This window comes from Tetrao urogallus (genome assembly GCF_951394365.1).
Source record: "Tetrao urogallus genome assembly, chromosome: 5".
Taxonomy (NCBI): domain Eukaryota; kingdom Metazoa; phylum Chordata; class Aves; order Galliformes; family Phasianidae; genus Tetrao; species Tetrao urogallus.
This window is the reverse complement of record NC_136818.1, coordinates 49,435,882-49,449,243: the sequence shown is the minus strand read 5'-3', so window position 1 is coordinate 49,449,243 and position 13,362 is coordinate 49,435,882. Positions and strand designations below refer to the sequence as shown.

The 13,362-nt window shown below is 41.0% G+C and overlaps 1 protein-coding gene across 1 annotated transcript; it reads left to right on the top strand.

Annotated features, from left to right (window-relative positions):
* Nucleotides 1–1,235: 1,235 nt before the first annotated feature.
* Nucleotides 1,236–2,180, top strand: PPP1R3C (protein phosphatase 1 regulatory subunit 3C; the record flags this gene model as incomplete). The annotated part of the gene is made up of 1 exon (XM_079536145.1): nt 1,236–2,180. One exon carries the CDS (start codon nt 1,236–1,238, stop codon nt 2,178–2,180), a length of 945 nt encoding a protein of 314 aa, XP_079392271.1.
* Between the last annotated feature and the right edge of the window lie 11,182 nt (nt 2,181–13,362).

Below are 13,362 nucleotides of genomic sequence, written 5' to 3'. Positions count from 1 at the left end.
ACTCCACTACCTATTATGGTAAATGCTGCCACGGTTTAAGACAGGGAAAAAAAAAAAGCAAGGAGAAGAATGAAGAGGTCAATGCAGATTCTGCTTTTTTGGCAGTGCTCTGGAATACCAGTGAGAACACTGGGAAGGAGAATGCCATTTATTTAAGTGACAAAGCAAGTGCTCTTGTTTCCCATGACTCAACAGAAATCCATATTTCCAGTAAGGATTGGGTCCTTACCAGAAGAGATGCACTGCAGTAGGAGCCCCTTCTGCAAATACTCCTGCTAACTGACCTTGGTTTTAGCATCACAGAATCACAGAGTATCCCAAGTTGGAAGTGACCTGCAAGGACCCCAGAGTCCAGCTGCTGGCTCCATGTAGGACCATCCAAAACTCAAATCATATTTGAGAGCATTTTGTAAAATAAATGTGGTTTTCATCATCTGAGAGACAGGTTTAGGAATAAATCTTAACAAAGAAAGCTGTAGCGTTCTTATCAAATGCTTGCAGCAGGTGTTAGGCATGGACTTTGGGGGATATAAGGGCTGTTTTTAATACAGTAGTCAGAACATAAATGAAGAAAAAGCTCTCCTTCAGCTCCTTTATTCTTTCCCCCATTTACTCAGCAGTGTTCACAGTGCAAACCAGCTTTCTTAACTAGACCTCGGTTAATAGCTCATATCTGATTTAACTAAAAGCCAAATTGCCTAACAAATTCACTTCTGATTATTCAGAGTTCTAGGGTGATGTGGTATGTAGCATCCTAGCTGTTGATCTTATGGGATAGGTAACTTGATTAATGTAGTGCTGTCTGCTCAAATGCAGCAGCTGATCCAGTCTGTTAGAATTTGAAGACTCAGCTCAGAGTCTCTGAAAGAAATTGAAGTGAATGAGCACTTTCACTGTAACTTGATCTATATGGACTACACACTAGAATGTTCTTTTATGTGCTTTCAGGAAGATGTGTTTAATTAGCTGTTACTAAAATCCATGTTTCAGAGGTTTGGAAAAAGCAAATGAGATTCAATTTGTATTGAAAAATTGCAGAATTGTAAAGAAATGACAGTATATTCACTCTGTTTCCTATCTTGAACTGTCAATATTAATTTAGGCTGCATTAGTTAAAGGTGTGCAAAGAGAAGGTCTTGAATAATTAAGACAGCAGATGAAGCAAAAATGCATTCTCAACAAGCTTTTCCGTGATGGAACAAACAATAACACGCTGTCTTTCTGCTCATTTCAGAATGATTCAGATCTTAGATCCGAGACCCTTGCCAAACTCCATCATGCCTGTGGACGTGGCCATGAGAATCTGCCTAGCTCATTCACCACCTCTGAAGAGCTTCCTCAGTCCCCTTGAGAGCTGCCAGAGAAATAACTTTGTGAACAGATTCAAACCTCTCAGACCATGTCTCCATGTGAGACGTGACGCTGAGGCACAGAACAGTGACTGGAACCACTCGCCAGCCCGAGCCAAAAAGCGAGTTGTGTTTGCAGATTCAAAGGGGCTCTCCCTGACAGCAATACACACCTTCTCAGAGGTCCAGGAGCACCCTAGCTGGGACCTCCAGTTTGATCTTATAGGTCTTGAAAGCATAACATCTAACCTGAAGCTTCATGAGGAGAAAAACTTGATTCTGGATTTCCCACGTCCTTCTGCTGACTACCTGGACTTCAGGAACCGCTTGCAGAAGAACTTGGTCTGTCTGGAGAACTGCAGCCTACAAGAGAAGGTGCTGTCAGGCACTGTGAAAGTAAAAAATGTGAGCTTTGAGAAGAAGGTTCATGTTCGAATCACCTTTGATACGTGGAAGACTTACACGGACATGGCGTGTGTATACATGAACAATATTTATGGTGATTCTGAAAACGATACCTTCTCATTTACTATTGACTTGCCTCCTGCCATTCCTTCTCAAGAGAAAATAGAGTTCTGCATTTCCTACCAAAGTGGAGAGCGTACCTTCTGGGACAATAATGAGGGGCAGAATTATAAGATTCTCCATGCAGAGTGGAAATCTGATGGTGTTCGGATACCATCTGCCACAAAAGACTGTTTTGATGTTCCAACTCCAAGGAGAGGGCAGGAGAGAGAGCCCGATCATCTCGGCAGTCCAAGGCTGTCCAGTGGCCTCTTTCCCCAGTGGCAGAGCTCAGGTGGGATTGAAAATTCATCACCATATTGGTGACAGACACTATCTTGGAAGTGTTCTTACACTTGGCAACAAATCAGTGTTAGCTTTCTGGTTCACATAACTATATAACAAAACCACCGGCAGCTGTGGCTGCCTTTGCAACTCCAAATTCAGCAGTCTGTGGGACTCGTTAAGCCATATTATGTTATTGAAGTTCTTAGTCAAAACTCAACCTTGGAAAGAAAGGCAAACAAGATAAAACCCATGCATATACCACCGACTAGAAATAGCATGCCTGTATCTTAAGTATATGCGACTTGCTTTCTGCTGTTATCTCTCCTGAGTCATTAGGCAGGAGACTCTGTTAGGAGCTATGGAAGGTGACAGTATCTTAGCAAGCTGTAGCAGCTGTATGTGTGTGAATGCATGTGCACAGAGGTGTCACAGAAGCAGAACATCACAGTCCATTTTGTGCCTGTTAGCGCAGCAAAGCTGAGGCAGTGCTCTCAGGACTGAGGCTTGCAATGACCTACATGCTTGTAGCAGTGGCAGGTAGGACTGCATGGCTAGGATTTGTGGCTTCAATAAAGATTAGGAAACTTGGAGCGGATAATGGAAAAGTGGGAGAAGGAGAAGAGGTAAGATGTGCTGCCTAACTTGGAGATGGACAATGTGTTGATGTCTTCAAAGCTGGCTTTCTAAATAAAGGAAAAAATTATGAAATTAAAAAGGAAAACACAGAAAATGATGCAAAGTGAGTGGTGGAAGTGTCTTTGGGAAGACATCTCTGACCTCACTGGCCTTGGGAATAATGGATATCTTGCATTTAAGATCAAATCGAACCTTGATTTCTACCTTCATCATTCTACTCGCTTGACAGGCTGATGGTTACCTTCTAATGTTAAAAGAAAAATGTGCCTTTAAAAAAACAGTCACTATACATGCCAAAAGTAAAGGCTGAAGCCAAGGTTAGTGTATAGACTTAGACTGAATGATTTGTAAATGTCTTAACCTGTGGCAGCATTAGGTGATTTCACTCATTTCCTGATCTAGTCTTACAGCACCTAATGGTTGAGTATCCTGCTCCCTATTGCAGAGTCAGAGATAACTTTTGAAAAGTGTGTAATATAGGAAAGGTCCTTCATATTGAAGACAGTGAATTAGCTGCAGTTGGTGAAAGCTAATTTCTTTTAAAGAGCAGAATTGCTGCTAGTTTTTCTAGAATGAATATAGGCTTGCACATAAATAGAAAACTGCTCAGTTTTATTGTACCTCATTTTGGAAGATTTTTCTTTTTAAACAAGCGTATATTTTATATCGCATGCTTGTAATTTAGCTTCCTGAGCCGTCAAACTGTAAACATGGTCTGTGTTTCATGCAAGATTTGTGTGGAAAATTGTCCAGCATATACTCAGCAGTTGTAAATACTGGCACACCTTTTAACTGTAAAGAAGTGTTGTTAACATCAAAATACATGTGACTTGTGAAATAGCCCCAGTCTGAAGCTACTTGCAGTGTAATGAGAAGATAAATGCTAAGATGAAGTAAGTCTCTTCCACTGATTGCACTTTTTTTTTTTAATGTAACCCATGCTGTTAAGTGTCTACTAGCTATTTTAAGAATAAATCGTGTTTTGATACATCTGGTTCTTATTGAGTCAACTCAATGTGCTAATTCCATTCCTTCTTTAAACAACTACAGTTCCAACAGGAGCATGAGGCATAGCAGGTTTGCTCTGTGCCACCAGCTGTTGGTAAAGTTGAATATAGTATGGTATCTCAGCACAACATCTGATGTCATCCTGAAGATGAAATCCAAACTCTTCACTGAATAAGAGGTTATCAAGAGTGTTAGCCTTACATTATTGTCATTTAAAACAAACAAACAAAAAAACTGTCTGTCTCACTCATGTTTTGGTTTTGACACATTTCTCTAGTGCTTCTCCTGTTACAGGAGTACTTCCGTCCCAGTCCAGTGGCCTGAGTTTCCTGCTGAACTGTAGCATATGTGATACATGCCTGGGTACACCTAGACAATAGTCCTTAATGTCTTCTGGCTCACTTTCACCTGGTACTTAGCTTGTTATGCTGTCTTTGCAGCTATTGCTGCTATTCAGAGGAGGGGGAGGTTTTGTTTCTCCTTATGCTTAGGAGCCAGCTCAACTGCCATCAGTAGTACCAAACACTCACCAAAGAAAAATTTCTCCCTGTGAGCCAGTCTTTCACCGTTGACACTGTTCTGTGGACCCACCCTTTCAAGTATTTAGGGTGGAGAAAACACTAAATAACTATGCAGTGTCCAAGTCTGCAGAGAACAGAAGGATCTGACACATTCCTGCTTCTGCTAGATGCCAACTTAGACCAGCATAGAGCAGGAACAGCCTAGCCAGCACTGGTTGTACACCAGATACATGGGATTTCCCAACTTATTAAGAAAATTCAGTGACAAGATGCAATCTAGTTCAATCTGTTGCATGCAAAGTCAGCAAGAGAGGTGGTTTTAATTATGAAAAAGAAATTCCAAAAAGACAAGACACAACATAGCTTTAATAGCAAGTTTCTGAACTAGGTAGTGAACATACGGTTTCCACTTTACAAAGCCTGGTTGGTCCACCTACCAACCTCAAACTGTACTAAGGCAAAATTGTACTTTGTAAATAACTTAGTGTCTTTCTGTGCTAGAGCTCTGGGGCCATGACACATACTGCACCACCCTGCTCTAGGAAGAAAAGTGAACTGAACAGAGATTTGTAACAAGTGGCTTGAAGGCTCCTCTGTCTCGATGTGAGACTTCACTTAAGCAAAACAAAAGCAAAGCTTCTTGGGTAGAGCCAAAGCCTTTCGCAATGAGGAAAAGCAGCACTTCTTGTCCTCCAGCCAAGTTCTGGGACCAGCCATCAGGACTCAAAATGCTTACTTGTTCTTCTCTTGACTGAGATGTAAATCACTTAAAATACCAAAAACCAGCTTATTTTTAACAAGTTTTAGCTTTAAGACAACTTCTGTGCAAAAATGCCTTGCAAGATCACATTTGCCCAGTAAACAGGCAGTGCTTTTGCTGTGTTTCAGCATTTCCTGAGAACATAATTAGAATTCACACAGGCAATTAATGAATATTAACTTCTTTAATTGTACAGAAATGAATTACCATAATTTATATGGTATATTTGGTAAATTAATGGCTATATGGTACATTTTAAGGTAATTATATATATACAAAGCATAAGCTTTTATCCCTTTCAGACAGTTATAAGCTTTAAAATGAAACATAATAAAGAGCAAAAGGTTTCAGTGAAGCCAAAATAAGGTAAGGCTGCCTTCAATCTTCTCTTGAGATCTCTTCCTTCTCCTCCTATATCAAGAATCAGCTGTACTGACTGGCATTTGCTTAATCTGCTCTTACATCCCTCTAATGATGGAGGGTTCACATCTTTCCAATTACTCTTTTCTCTTCTTACCTTAAAAGAGGCTCCTGAGGCCATAGCCTAACTAAAATTAAGCTCCCAATTAGCCGTATTCTGCATAGACAGGAAGAGGAAACTATTGCTGTCTTTTTGCGGTAGCCTGTAAGTTCTTGAGAATGAGTAAAGCTTTTTCGCCTCTCCCTACATCCCTTCTCTAGAATCTGTAATGCTTCATTTCATGAAAAAATGAATATTTCAGCTTATAACGCACTTTTGGATAGGAGCCTGTCTGACCTTTGGAACTTCCTTAAGGCAGAAATACCTTTTTCAGCCAGCTCTCATTAAAGTCTGGCTGCGTGGTCCTCAATTTCAGCAGTGAAAACATTGTGCTGTCCGGAACCTGTCTGTTTATTGCTCAACTGACTTCACAAATCCTGTGCGGTAAGGCTTGGGAACATACATCACTTCTGAGGTGCTTGACAGACCGTCTCTGAAGCCTACAACATCTGGGCAGATTGAATCAATGATACAGTTCACTGGGCATTTAATTTAAGGATGTTATCACCCCCATTAAGAACATTCATCTTTTTGTGCACCTCCTCCTTGTGTTACATACTTCTAACTCTCCAGCCTTTGCTCATCTCCCTTCTGGATCAGTCACCAAGATGGTAAGCCTTCATGTTTTCTGTGCCAAGAATGGAGTTGTCTGCTTTAGGGATAAAGTTCATGCCAGATAGGTAGACTGACTTCTGTTTATGCAGTGTTTGCTGCAAATGGCCCAATGCTGATTTCAGTGAGTGCATCTTTTGAAGAGTAAGGTAGAAAATACCATGGTTAATTATGCTGAGGCAAAGCAAGAATGCAGCACTAGGGTCCAACTCAGTTCTGGATAACTTTGCAACATGCTGTGCATTAAATCCTCAGCTTACTTTGATCATAGGGGAACATATGAGGCTCAGGACTGGGCTTTCTAACAGCACTGTCAGGAAGGTTATGGTTACAAGAAGTTAGCAACCAGAGCTGATTCAAGGGAAAGTAACCAGTGCTTAAACAAAAACCAGAAAGCAGAAGTCAGAAAAAGTTGATCTACAGTTTACTATATTATGATAGAAATAAATGAGGAAGAGTAAAACCCCTTGAGAAACTAAATTATTTGCTTCAAAAGGGTTCCTGGAGAAATGCTTTTGCTCTCTCTTCATAGTTCGCCATCATAGCATTTCAGATGCCATCATCAAAATGAAGCATTTTGCACCTTGCACTGGAACATGATAGTGGTACTTCTACACTCTCAGTTGGTGGCAATAGGACTGACACAGCAATTCCCCTCTCCTGCTGCTGCACACTGCACAACTACTGCCATAGGCAAGCTCCTCCTTCCCCAGTTACAGCCACAGTTAACCATGAGGTCAAATCTGGGAAATAGCCATGTCAAGAGCAAACAGCTGCATTTTTTAAAATAACATGTCTTACTGGTCCTCCTTTGAGAAAAAATCTTTTCAAAAGAGAGGAAGAATTCATAATGCACAGCAAACATCATCAACTAGAATAAGGGAAAATTCAAGAGTGAGGACTTTTTATTATTAAATTTTAGTTTTAAAGGCTTTTCTTTGCAAGATCCTTTTGTCTCCTGCCTTCCCATTGTCAATCTCCCTGCAGTTTCCTTGGCCTCAGAAGAGAAAGCCAATGTGCGTGGAACTAATTCAGTATATAAGGAGACAGGCTCTGAAGGCATCCAGCTGTTTCACAGTTAGAAAAAAAATAAAAATTGTGTAGATTTAAAAAAACAACAAAACCAAAACAAACAAACAAACAAAAAACCAAACAGCTCTATTCCTCAACTAATTACATACCTCATTACAGTTGGATCAGCTCAGGTCAAGATACATTACACAGACCTCTTTGACTTTGCTCTGACCCCTGAAGTGAACCACTGACCTCAGGAAAGTAGCTCAGCCCATCACTACTCTGCACAGCCATAGCCAGTGATTGGTCCATTCCATAAAATGTTAAGGCCACACACTACAAGAACAGGCAGGAACTGCAGAGTTCAGTGGTTACAACTAAAAATTCTGCGTTGAGGTGACAATCAGATATTGAATATCAATACCCTTCAAACACTCCATCTAGCACAGCAAAGGTTTGAGAGACAAAAGCTTGTCAAATATTCCACCCACCTTCATTCTTCCTTTGGAAGAATTCCAGCCTCCTTTTGCCCTCAAAGATGGATAATCGAGACCAGCACACAATCTCCCTATCTCTAGCTACTACCTCTGCTACCACAGCCGTAAAACCGTTTACGTTTTGCTCTGCATAGGAAAGTCAGGAACCACTAACTTCCAAGCCATTTTCCCTAGCCCTTGAGTTTCAGGCTATAGTCTTTCTTACCTGGTGTTGTCTTCTGGAAGACTGTGAGCATCCAAATTGCTGGACTGTGTCATTTTCAGAGGTCTGTCATCATTTTCCTCAGGAAGGATAGCAGGGCAGATGTGTAATACCACCACAGAGGAACCATCTGCTGGTTGAAAGGAGACCCAGAAATTGAGATTACACAAGTTAGGACTCCCCATAGGTCTTTAGAACAAGAGCCAAGAGCCACTTCCGCTAGTAGATGAAAATGATGCATAAGGGATAGGTGTTACTGCTGAAGTTAGTCTTCTGTGGGCCTTCTGTCAACCTAGGAATGATAGGTTAGTGCTGAGTGCTGCATTAGCAGCAGCTGAGAAAATGGGAGTAGCAAATGCTGATTGTATGGCACACATGGTAATTATTTGCTGAATAACTGAATGGCGCTTCTCATCCTCCAAATCAAGCCTCTCCCCTGCGGAGTAAAATAGCAGGGAGGTTTCATAGGCCCTTATCTTAGCACCCTAGCTGTACTGGGACCATTGAAACCATAAGCCCAAAGCACCAGTAGAGAAATCAGCAGAGAAAATGCTGGGTATTTTGATCCATGGGTGTCTTAGAGATGTTCTTGGAGCACTTGCTGCCCTTGCTTGTAGAAAATGAACAAGGTAGATGAAGGTTTACCCATCCTCTAAAAAAAAAATTCTTAATTTGCACCTATGTTTGCAGAGACTGGCAGAGCAATATTCACTTCCCACTCATGGTAGCTTGGATGTTAACGGGCAAGAGCTTGTAGGAAATTCCTGGGCAACACTGAGAGCAGCACAGATCTTGTTAGAGGAAGCAAGAATCAGTGCAGGTGTGAGGTATTTCTGGCTACCTATAGAGCCCACTCTGTTGGAGGAGAGAGTGATGGGGCACCATGCATGGCAATAAAAGCCTCTGTTCCAAGTTCCACATGCAGCTTGACCAAAGAGCCTAACTTGGTCAATTTGTAGCTAGGGCTACTAACTAGAATGAAAAATTCTCATTGCCTTGTTTTATCTGGCACGGAAGCCTGCTGGACCATTTCAGGAGAAAAGGGGAAAGTACTTTTATCTGTAGCCCTTTTGGCCAGAAAAAAGACTGGATTATAGATTGATGGTTAACTGCAGTTTTTAGCAGTCAAAACAGTTTGACAAAAAAAAAAACAAACCACCAAAAACTAAAGTAAGAGGTATTCACTTACTTGATCATTCTGATGCACAAAGCTGAGTTTCTTAAAAACTGTGGAAAGAATGGGAAGTGAATTTTCTCTGCTCCTAAAGCAACATCATTAACAGCTCCTGCTGCCACTTTCTGAATGGCCAATGGATGCTTTCCAGACACCATTCTAACCCTTTTCCATTTCTTCTTTTTTACCAAGGTTTTTTAAATCCTCCAGGAAAAGCTGTACTTACAGAAATGCTCTCCTGTCCCACTTTTGGAGCTCTGCTCAGACAGCAGGGTTACCACCTGTCCTGCGAGACTGAAAACCAAAATAAATTCCTAATATTCTACCTTTATTTTTATATTGTTCTCTTCGGAATTAGAGTAGTGTCATTCACAGGCACAGAACCCATGGTTTAGGTACCACAAGGACAATTGCCAGAGGTTTAAAATAATTTTGAGACAGCAGTGGCTGTACTTTCATTGATGGTTTCGGTTTTGATAGAGCTACTTGCTTTTCCTCCTCTGAGTCACAAGTTGGGCATGACAGCAAGGGATCCTCTGCAGCATTTTGTGTATTTGTGCTCCTTTATAGAGACAACTCTGCGCAGTTGTTTGCAACATATTCTTTTCAATTGTTTTTTTTTAAAATCACAGCCTCTTGCAGCTCATCATTTTTGTTGCTTTAGTCTGCCTGCTGTGGGTCTACCTAGGAGGCTTGGTCTGACGCTGCTGCTGGAGAGCTCTCTGCAGGGTGGTTCCCCTTAAACCACTGCCAGTCCTGCAGGAGGGATTCCAGCCATTCTGTTCAAGCATCTTCCATAAGCTGTTGTTCTCCAAAGGGCACTCCTTTTCAACACTATAAACACATGGTTTCCCTGGACAGTGTGGATCCCATCACATAATGGTTCAAATTAAGTGTTTCCATCCTGCAGTAAATTGGGGACGTGTGTGACTGCCTCCCAAAGTGGCAAGTAGTACAAAAGGGAAAAAGAATGAGGACTGGAGTCCCTGGATGTTTTCCACCATCCGGTCCTTAATGCTTGCCATGAGTTCCTTGCTTCCCACGCTGGCTGCCAAGCACCAGACAAGAATTAGGGGATGGCTGGGTCAGCAAGGGCTGTGCTGCAGCTCAGTCTGGTGAAGGAAATGTTCCTCTGCTCTAAGGAGACACTGAAATAGTTGTGCTGACAGCATTTGCTTCCTCTTAAACAGCTATTTTACTCCTACATTTGACAGATGGACCAGTGACAGGGAGATGAGTGCTGAAAGCCTCCGGCTAATTTTACTGATTTGAAAACATAACTGAGAAATATATGTATTTTTATCCCTCCCAGTTTTCACAGAGTTTTTACTCTTTTCATTCAGCAAATGCCAGAGCTACAAATGATATTTAAATTTAATTTAGCAAGAAATGGAGTGGAAGGTGGAGATGCGAAGGTTTGGCTGATCTAAAACAACTGTTTGGCCAACCTAAACCATTTCACCCATCTTCATGTTTTTGCAGGCCAGGTGAGCATTTCAAACATAATTAGCAAATGTACTTTCAGTACAGAGACTGCTTCTGGAGCAGGAGGACCCACTTTTGATTTTTATGCCTGCACTAACCAGCTGGATTGCCTACCCTACTTCAAACGTGCTCCAAATACAGATGCTACTCTGAAAGTAATGCTTCCTATTTTATTGTGTTGGCCCATGATGTTAGAGGTGGATGTTGGTGTTATGACAGTACAGGTGAACCTTCCTGATGTTATTCCATTATATGTTGCCATGTGACAGATGGCAGCAGATGAGGAGTCTGACACAATAGCAGATGACATGGAAGTGTGTGTGAAACAAAGGAATGTCATTGAATTCCTCCATCCAGAACAAAAAGGGCAACCATTGACATTCATTCATTCTTGTTGAATATTTCTGGAGTCCAAACAGTGGATGTGAGCACAGTGAGGCAGTGGGTGGTGTGTTTCAGCAGTGGTGATGAAGACAGTGGGTCACCTCTGCTGGTGCAGCATGCAGGCTCTTGTTCATCATTGGTGAAAATGCATAGCTAACGGTTACAATTTTGAAAAAGTGTTTTGTAACTGAGTTGACTGTTAACTGTTGTAGCTTCTGTGGAAATTAATAGGAGGCATTATTTTCAGAGCAACCTACGTAGTACATTTCTCTCAAATAGTTCCATTCTTTTATGACCAGATCAGGCTTTCTTGCATTCCTGAGCACTGTGAAGTATTTCCCTCACACTTCCTGAATTCTCAAACTTGCAATGGAGCTGTTCTCACCTTATATCCTGCCTGAAATGCATAGGCTGTATGTGCTGCTGTGAGTCACCAGTAATTACACTCCCATCTGTTGGAAAGACACTGGGGATGGAGTTGAAGGTGATTCAGCAAAACATTTCATTATCAATATCATACTGGCAGTCATCACGCCTGAGTCATCATCTTCACTCTGCACAATCACAGGCTATCGTGTAATAGAACTGTCCCTAAAGGCTTTCTGTAGTAGCCTGAAATATGCTGTGCCATTATACTTGCAGACTGCAAATCAAAGCACTAAAAAAGGGCAGAGTAGGTGCCTAAATGCTGTGAGCAATTTCACATTTGCCTATCCTGTCAACCATTTTTCTCTCAGTTCTCAAAAAACACATCACTGAAGTCAGAAATCAGTTTATTCTGATGAGTCACTGCTCATGGTATTATCTTGGCACACTGAAACACTAGCAATTAAACCTTATTTTCCAGTTGTTCTGCATTTCTAATCACTGCCAGTTCTTATGTATTTCTGGATTATTACTTGCTGTGAAGGAGATGGAGGCAGATGGCCAAGAAGGTATCAGTCGTGCCATGCTCATGTCAGTCTAATTGCAGTTAAAATCTGCCATCTGAACAAAACAGCCTGAAAGTATATAGCGAGTCCACTGTGAGGTTAAGCTGCCACATCTATTAAAACAATAGCAAAACAGCACTGGATAATATGGTAAAAGGAACCAGCGTAGTTAATTGTGTGGTTGGCTTAGTTAATATTTGTTATAAATTACAGTAATTAGCAATGTAAACTGAAGTCAAAGACATTTATTCCAATATTTAACTGCTTTTAATTTCTTTTTAAACTGGTATGGAGGTGGGTAGCTATTTATGAGCCTGAGGGTAGAACACTGCTGTGGGCACAGGGAGGCCATTCTGCTGTACGTAGGCACACTGACCTGCCCTGCCCATGCCTTCCCTTGGCCCACCTTCCACAACAAAGCCTACTGGTTGTGCAATATTTTATATGGGCAAGTCAGTTAAGGGCCAGCATGAAACCAGGAAACCCATTCCAGTTTGTGGTCTGTTAAGAATGAGATGCTCAACATCTTTTGCCTATCAAGCATTTTACAGCAATGACATGCTGTCCTCTCAATGCTTTATAAGGCCAAGTGGATAATCTTTCCTTATCTCCTAAATATGTTTGATGTAACACCCTGAACAGCACTTGCAGAGCTAATAAGGACAGTATTTTTTATGGATGTTCTAATTTTTCAGAATTGCAATTTATTATTTGTTTACCTAGTATAAAGATGATATATTCTGCAAATAGTTTCTTTAATGCTGACAATTTTGTGAAGGCATGTCAGAAAGGAAGTGCTGGATTTTTAGTGTAAACTGAAGAGACCACCTGAATGCTGAACAGGGAAAGAATAGAGCACAGTGACTGCAGTGACTGTGCTGAGGAAGTTGAATGTGACAGCAGATCTGATGCCTCCTAAGCTTGTTTCTGCATCTCAGTCATACAATTTTTTCCTAAATTCAAAATAGAGTCAGTTTGTGCTTTTTAAAGGCATTTCAAATCTGTCTCTGTAAAATCTACATGGTTATGGAAACCATTCAATTTATCCAGTGTAGAAGTGTGTCAAACTTTGCTCCTCTCAGTAATTTACTTAGCACTTTACTTAACTGTACTTTAAAAAAATCACTCAGTGCAACACTGCCAAATGCCTCTATGCTTTTGTTTAAGTTTTCACCTCGCTAGCCTCATCCTATGAACACATATATTTTATCTTAAATTGTCACTGGATAAGATGCAAAAGCAATTCCTGAAGCAGTCCGAGGCTATTGTATTCCTCCATTCAACTGGAATAGAATTGAGTTTGAAGTAGGTATGTGGATGCTAGAATTTTTCACAACTGATGTATTTCTGGACACTTATAGTCCAATAATTCTAAACAATTGAGAAATATTAACAATGAAACTGCAGCTGCTGTATATTATGCCTGCCTGCAGGACTAAGCAGTAGCTAAATGAAGTTAGGGGCAGAGAGATTTTG